Here is a 7,565-nt window from a genome sequence, read left to right as displayed (position 1 = left end):
GAAGAAGTATATGTGATAGAAAGAAACAAAGCACAATTAATTTCAGGTAATGCTTAGATATAAATTCAACAATTCAAACTAAAAATCAAACCAACCTTATTCTTTCTTTTTTTTTCTTTTTTTTTTCTTTGCTCTTTTTGTTTTGTTTTGTTTTTTTTTTCTTCTTTTTTTTCCTTTTTTTTCTTTTTGTTTTTTAACAAACCTCCAATAAAGTAAACTTCAACTAAATTAAAAATACAATAGTAGAATATATTAAAAGAAGCTTGATGGTATCTAACCTTTATAAGGTCACCAAATCAAAGCTATGAATATAAAGAGTAAAAGTACGGAAATGAATAAAAAAAATAGACACAATAGTAGATATGAAATTTAAAGTAGCAAGGAAGAGTAAATATGAACTTTAAGATAACAATAATAGAATAAAGCAAGAACGTAACGGATATAAGGGAAAAGGAAATGGAACAACAGTAAATATGAAATTACAGATAGGAATAATGGAATAAGAGAGAGAAAAAAAAAAGGAAATTAAAGATAGGAATGATAGAATAAGAAGAAAAAAAAAAGGAACTTGACTCTGATACCAAACTGATGCGTACACGGATTGCTTCCCGCAATAAGTGCACACTCAAGGAATCACTCAAGAACCTTTCGTGTCCAAAAGAGGATCTTACCTTGTAGACTCTTGGATTTTGAGATCCCAACTCTACAAATGTCTCACCAAACTAACAAATAATACTCTCAACCCTTAGATTATTAAGCAAGGCTAAGAATTAGAGTATTAGGAATCTAGCACTAGAATTAAGATACAAAAATAAAATTAGCTATATAATATGAGTAATAGTATTCTTTTTGGGTTTTTGGATATGTGTGTGAATATAAAGAACAAGATAAGGGGATAAACTAACGTCTCACTAGCCTACCAAGATTGAATGCTTCTCACAAACAACCTAAACTTCAATGCACTTCTCATGCAAAGAAAAGAGAGAAATTTCACTCAAATTGAATTCTTACAAGGTGTGTCTCAAACCATTGGGTTTATGGGGTATTTATAGGGGAAAATAAGGTATTAAATATTCTAGGTCACTAATCCCACCCAAAATAAAAAATTACAACTTTGTAAAAGTAATTCCCACCCAAAATTAAAAATACAAAATAATTCCCCACCCAAAATTAAAATACAAAATAATTTCCCACACAAAATTAAAAATACAACATTTTGCAAAAGTAATTTCCACCCAAAATAAAAAATACAATTCTTGCAAAGTAGTTTCCCACCTAAAAAAAATACACATTGCAAATAATTTCACACCGGGAAATTTGATCTGATACTGAAGTCTGAATTGTCTTCAAAAGTTTTTATGTGAAGACAATTGAATAGAATTATTTTTCCAGATTGATCTTCTTCTTCACAAAAAGATGTTGGATTCCAATCTGTTTGCACAAAAGTGTTAAAAGCCTCTTGAATCTTCCTTGACTTAGATCTTGTTACCGAGCCACTCGAGACTTTTAATGGATCATTTATTTGTTGCATTCCGGTCTCATCACCGGTCCTCTTCAGTTTCAATTCCTAGCTCTTCCTATTTTCCTCACTACAAATTGCAAAGTATTCTAAGTAACAAGCGAGTAGTCTGGCAACTAACTACATACATAAAATAACGCTAAAAGGAGAAAGGACAAATAGTCTATTAGTAAAATTTCTTCACATGATGGGTGTTCCAAATTCAGTCCACTAGTTGGCCTTCCATGGTTTCCAATTGGTAAGTTCCTAGATACACGACCGCCGTGATTTTGTCTTGGCCGGTAATTTTCTGCCTTTCGCCGGCCGACTGGCCTCAAGGTCTCTCAACATTGGATCGCCCACTTGGAAGTACCTCACTTTAGCCTGCTTGTCTTGATATCGTTTGAATGACTACTCATACTCGGCCATTCGGGCATAAGTAGCGTCTATCCATTCCTCTAGGAAATTTTTCTCAATTTGCAGGCTTTCCTCATTGCCTTCCTAATTATAAATAAGTATTCACCTTATGGGCACCTGCACCTAGGTGGGCACCTTAGCCTTGAATTCGAAGGCCAATGCGAAAGGCGTCTTTCCAGTCACTCAGTGGGAAGTCATTTGATATGCACACAAAACTCTTTCCAGCTGGTCGACCCAAGTCCCACCTAAGTACTCTAATTTTTTTTTATACCCATCTATGATAGTATGGTTGAGGTTTTCCACATGTTCATTGGATTTAGGGTAAGCCACAACCATCTTACTGTGACAGATCCCATGATAGATGCAGAATGAGGTAAAGGATCAATTATCAAATTGCTGACCATTATTGGTAACCAGCTGTTCGGGCAATCCGAACCTACAAATGACATTCTTCTAGAGGAACTTGCAGCACTAGTAGTCGATAATGGTTACCAGGGGTTCGGTCGTTGCCCACTTGGTGAAATAATCGATGGCCATGATGTAAAATCGGTACTGACCGAGTGCTTGAGGCAATGGTCCGATTAGATCTACCCCCATTTTGCAAAGGGGATGACCGTGGTGACTAATGTATAAAACGTGGCTAGTCAGGTTTCAATTCCCTCTTAGCAAAGACTTGGCATGTCGGGCATTTCATTACCTTCTTTATGCAGTCCTTCACCATGGTTGGCCAGTAGTACCCTTGAATGATCAACTTACGAGCCAAAGTGTTGTCTCCCTAGTGTGTTGCGTATATTCCACGATGGGCCTCCTCCATAACAGACTTAGCTTGGCCTCATCAGGAAGCAGGCAGCTTAACAGCAGTCCACCAAAAGAGCGCTTGTCATCAGGCAACTCGCACTTTGTCTTGTATCTCAAAATGTCTACGATCCAAAACCATTCAGGTTGCGTTACCGAGGTCAAAATTAATGTGCGGGGGACACTGAAGTGATCGGGCAAACGAGTAGTGCCTCAGTACTTGGCTTCTCTACGATCTCTGTCTGACAGACTAGCGCCAAGGCATACTCAATTGTTAAACACTCCCAATTTAAAGCTTGTTGTTTAAGTATATATGGTTGTCTTCTCAATTAAGAGAGACCACATATCATCCTCAATCAAGTGGTCAAGTAGAGGTCGTGAACTTAAAGCTATTTTGGAGAAAAAAGAAAGCTAATTCATCTAGAGATGTGGATGATAATTCTGTTAGATATAAATATATAGTAACATAAACTTAATGAAATTTAAATCATAACAAGCGAACTAACCTTGTAGTAGCGGAATCTTTAGAATGATCAGATTATCTTTCGCCATAGTTGATATCGCCATTGGTCTTGCCTTGGAATGGTAGACATGCACTGAAACGTGAGTTGTTTTGTGTATCACTTCTCTCCTGAATACTAGATGGCGTAGTGTATTTTATCTACATGAGCTGTTGGAGGACCGTTTTGCTTAGAAGCCTACATGCCATTATTATAGGTAGATAATCAGTTAAAATCAATTTGAATATCTATGTCACCTTATTTGAATATTAAACCACTTATTGACTCAGACATATACTTGCACCACAACCACTTAAATAATATATACTAGTAGTATATTATACTATATATGATGTGAGTTAATTTAACTTTTGGTCTTACGAGTATTAGTGCAGTTATGCTTGCAACGCAACAATGCTTTGCACCACCTATGGATGGGGTTGGTTAGAGTGAGGGATATGTAATTCTGTGTTCCATTGCCATTTCCGCTTCTGCATATATATCATTTGCTAGATTATGCTTTATATGTTGGTTTGCACTGTGCCTACATGATATTCATTATTCAGGCAGAATGTACATATTGTTTCCAAAGGAATTGACTAATTGTCTGTATGGCCAAGATAGAAAAAATTAAATATCATGGGTGGGGTTGTAGAAGAAACTTGTGTGGGGATCAGCTTCACATCAGCTAAACTTCGTTCTCTCACTATGTCTCTCTTGTTGGCAAAACGAGGTCACTACCTTAACATATATTTACAAATTAAGGCAATGTTTGGTAACATAATTTATTAGTCAATTTTAATTGACTTGTTTGATCACTAATAACTATTTGACTTGGTTAAATAGTCAATATGAGGTTTTGGTTAATCAGCTTTTTGTAACAGCTTATGGATTTAAAACGTTAAAATTTAAAAAGTTGCTCAAAATAGTTTTTCCGATCAATTTTTTGAGAAAATAAATTATACCTTAAAAGGTAAATTATACTCTTAAAGGTCATTTTGCATGTAATCTATTATCAGCTAACAGTTAATTTACCAAATATCTTTCTATAAGCAGTTAATATAATGCTATTAACTATTTTCCAAACACCCCTTAATTTAAAATATTGAGATACTGATGTGTTTTAAAACACTTGCTAGAAATAGAAGCTAATGATGAGTAAAATATTGTTCACACATGTTCTCCACTACTTTGCTTTTAGCGCACTCTATGTATAAGTGGAGCTTCCTGCCCTTTAGTATACAAGATTTTGAGTGACTGGGTGGTTTAGAACTTGTGTTATTATACTTGAGGTTTTAGATTCAAACTTTGTTGGTTGCACTTCTTATAACATTTTGCTCCATGCTTCCTCAAGTGAGAACAACACGTGGACCATAATCTCTATTTTATTGAGATTCGAACCCATACCAAATTGAAGCACATGCTTTAAATGGTACATTTATGTATATTACATGCGCAACACCGATTACTATCCTGTAGTCAAGGTTAAAGCCATTGATTTATTTGCCCCCAAGATCCATAATAAAGTGTTAAGCTAAGCAAATTAAACAAGTTGAAATAAACAATAATTCCAATAGTAGGACCAATAATTCCACTTGTGAACAAATTTGATTAAAAAACATAAGCTGTTGATGGGAGTATTTTAACCCAAATGCCAAATGCTAAATCAAGCTAGATTCCTAAACTCTTGCCTTTTTTACTCTTTTTGATGAAAACTTCCAATCACACTTGTACATAACATGCTGATTATTCAAACAGAAAATAACACTCCTTTGTACTGCAACAGCGGAAAAGAAAAACCAGAATAGTAGATACCCACAGGAAAGAAAGAAACAGATTACAGAATTTAGGTATGTCCAGAGGATATAAATCAGAATAACTCAAAGCTTAACAGACAGAGCTAAATGTTGGTGCGCACAAAGGATCTGTTCACTTTAGACATAATTCCGACACTATCGCTACCCAGTTTCGAATTTTGGTCTCATCTATCAAATACTATTTATTGAACCAGTGAGCTAAATCGGTGCGAACTTGTTTTGTTTGTTATTCATATGAGGCGGAGGGGGAGGCGGCGGTTGGTTTGTGAATGATAAAAGACATGCATTGAGCCTTTTTGACATTGTCAAATGCAAGGCAACGGATGTAAGCATTTGGGTATGTGTTTTTGCACTCTTCCATTTCTTTGAGAACCTGAGATGAATCTGTGCACCCAAACATCGGCAGTTTCCACAACGTCCAGTACCTGCCGTCGTAGTATCCCGGCATTCGGCTATTTTCCCTCTGCTGCCGTCCCACCTTCAATTCAATTCCACATACACAAATTTCAGTTATTTTTGTATAGTATGATACTATTGGACAGAAGCCAGTAAAGGGCAAGGAGAGATTGTTAGGCGGAAATAGATAAAAGGCCAAGCCCTGTTTGGTAAATAATCAGTCTATCAGCTAATTTTGTCTTATTTAATCACTATTAGTTGTTTAGTTAATAAGCTTTTTGTAACTCTAAAATACTAAAATTCAAAAGGCTACTCAAAGCAACATTTTCAATTAACTTTTTGAAAAAAAAAAATATACCAAAAAGCTATCAGCTAATCATCAACTAATGTTATTAACAAATCATACCTTCTACCAAACAGGGCCTAAGTCTAACACCTTAGCTTTGGAAAATGTGATTGCATAAAGAAATAAAATTGGACCTTCTCTACTAGCTACAACTTTTGACCCAAGTGATAAGGTCTTAACAAGTGGTATAAGATAACGAGTTTAATTAAGACCGATAGTTATATAACTTATGACGTGAGTCATAAGTGCGTGATCTTAACGGATACAAACCTGATCAAATTCAAGGCAAGGAATCCATCCCTTGTTAATAATGTAATCAACTTCCTTTGCAATAGATTCCTGTGAGAGTGGGGGAAGGTAGGAGAGTGTCTCGAACCTTTTGTTATCAATTGGATTCCAAGTCTGCAGCCCCCCCAAACAAATATTTAATCAACAAAATATACAAACATCATCTCAAATCAACTCTAACTTTAAAAAAAAAAAAAAAAAAAAAAAAAAAAAAAAAAGACCCGATGACACATTTGTTACCACTCAAATGCGAATAAGTGGTGGGGCATTAGTTTTTTGGGCTTAAAGAAATTGAGAAAGTATAAAACATATACTTAGTTTACCTTCATACAGAGAGTTTTGGAGCCATTGGAAACGGTTTTGCGGCTCCAAGAAATGGAGTAATTGGAAGGAAGAAGGGTGCTTTTGAGGCCAATAAAGCTTGATCCACCAACACCAACTGGAGCCGAAGAAAACACAGAGGACATCTTTGAGAAAATTGAGCTAGCTAGTTAGCTACAGATGATCACAAGAAGCAAATTAGGGAGATAAAAGGTTGAGAAAATGGAGGTATGTAGAGATGATAAAAGGTTATTTTTGAGGGCACACTGAAAATGGTGGGTTGGTTTGGGGAGATGAATGTGTCAGTGGGTACAAATCAGTGAGGCTGGAATGCTGGATGCCTATGCCTATGGTTTTCATCACTACCATCTCGAATTTATTATTCTTTTTAGTTCCACTTGATTGCTTTAAGTAATTTTTAGTGCACATTACTCCATGCTGAGTATATTTATTTGTTTATTTTATTTTCAAATTGTTTGTTTGTTTGTCTGTTTTTTTGTTTTTTGTTTTTAATGTAAGATTGGGAATTTTTAAACGCATCTATATAATATATGCTCCATAACAGGTGTCATAATTAAAAAAAAAAAAAAAACACGTTATTTTTAAAAAATATATATATTTTCATGAACAAATTTCACTTTTAGTCATTGACTATTGTAAAATTGTTACATTTAGTCTTATTTTTTAAAATTTTGTTTTATAACGTTATTGATTTTTATTTGCTTGCACAACTAGTTCTCCGTTTAAATTTGAGTTAATGTCCAAAATAGTCATAGACTCTGGTTAATTTTCTTAATTTAGTCCTAAATGACTAATTTGACATCATTGAATCCTTGACTTTACTAATTTTGCCCAATATCGTATTTGATCAAGGACACAATCACTCTCGCATTTAACAAATGATGGACAGATTTCTTGATGGAGGATGAAATTGAAAAATATCAGTAAAGTTGAGGATTCAATTATGTCAACTTAATTGTTTAGGACTAAATAGAAAAAATTCACAAATGTTGAGGACTATGTTGGATATTAACTTGTTTAAAATTTTCATTATACTTTTTAGTAAATGGGGATAACATTATTTAATTCATCATTCAATTAAAATTCTCTACGAGAGAGTGAGATATTACATGTTGGCTTTTTTTTTTTTTTTTTGGTGCATCAGGGGAAGAAGGGGGGGGGGGGGG

General features: G+C 34.7%; 1 protein-coding gene across 1 annotated transcript; it reads right to left on the bottom strand.

Annotated features, from left to right (window-relative positions):
* Positions 1 to 4,967: 4,967 nt before the first annotated feature.
* On the bottom strand, positions 4,968 to 6,709 carry LOC116007206 (ribulose bisphosphate carboxylase small chain clone 512-like). Its single transcript, XM_031247818.1, has 3 exons — positions 6,381 to 6,709; positions 6,040 to 6,171; positions 4,968 to 5,505 (listed from the first exon to the last, which is right to left on the bottom strand). The coding sequence occupies exons 1-3, from the start codon at positions 6,522 to 6,524 to the stop codon at positions 5,254 to 5,256; spliced, it is 528 nt and encodes a 175-aa protein (XP_031103678.1). The 5' UTR covers positions 6,525 to 6,709; the 3' UTR covers positions 4,968 to 5,253.
* Between the last annotated feature and the right edge of the window lie 856 nt (positions 6,710 to 7,565).

This window comes from Ipomoea triloba, chromosome 15, assembly GCF_003576645.1.
Source record: "Ipomoea triloba cultivar NCNSP0323 chromosome 15, ASM357664v1".
NCBI lineage: Eukaryota > Viridiplantae > Streptophyta > Magnoliopsida > Solanales > Convolvulaceae > Ipomoea > Ipomoea triloba.
The sequence above is the reverse complement of the archived record's forward strand: the minus strand, read 5'-3'. Positions and strand labels throughout refer to the sequence as shown.

Bases quoted from the DNA above. Each gene is read 5' to 3' on its own strand.
- LOC116007206 (XM_031247818.1), bottom strand. From the start codon at position 6,524: ATGTCCTCTGTGTTTTCTTCGGCTCCAGTTGGTGTTGGTGGATCAAGC. The intron at 6,172-6,380 runs GTAAACTAAGTA...GGGGGGCTGCAG, and splicing joins CCAAAACTCTCTGTATGAAG to ACTTGGAATCCAATTGATAA. The intron at 5,506-6,039 runs GTTTGTATCCGT...ATTGAATTGAAG, and splicing joins CTTGCCTTGAATTTGATCAG to GTGGGACGGCAGCAGAGGGA.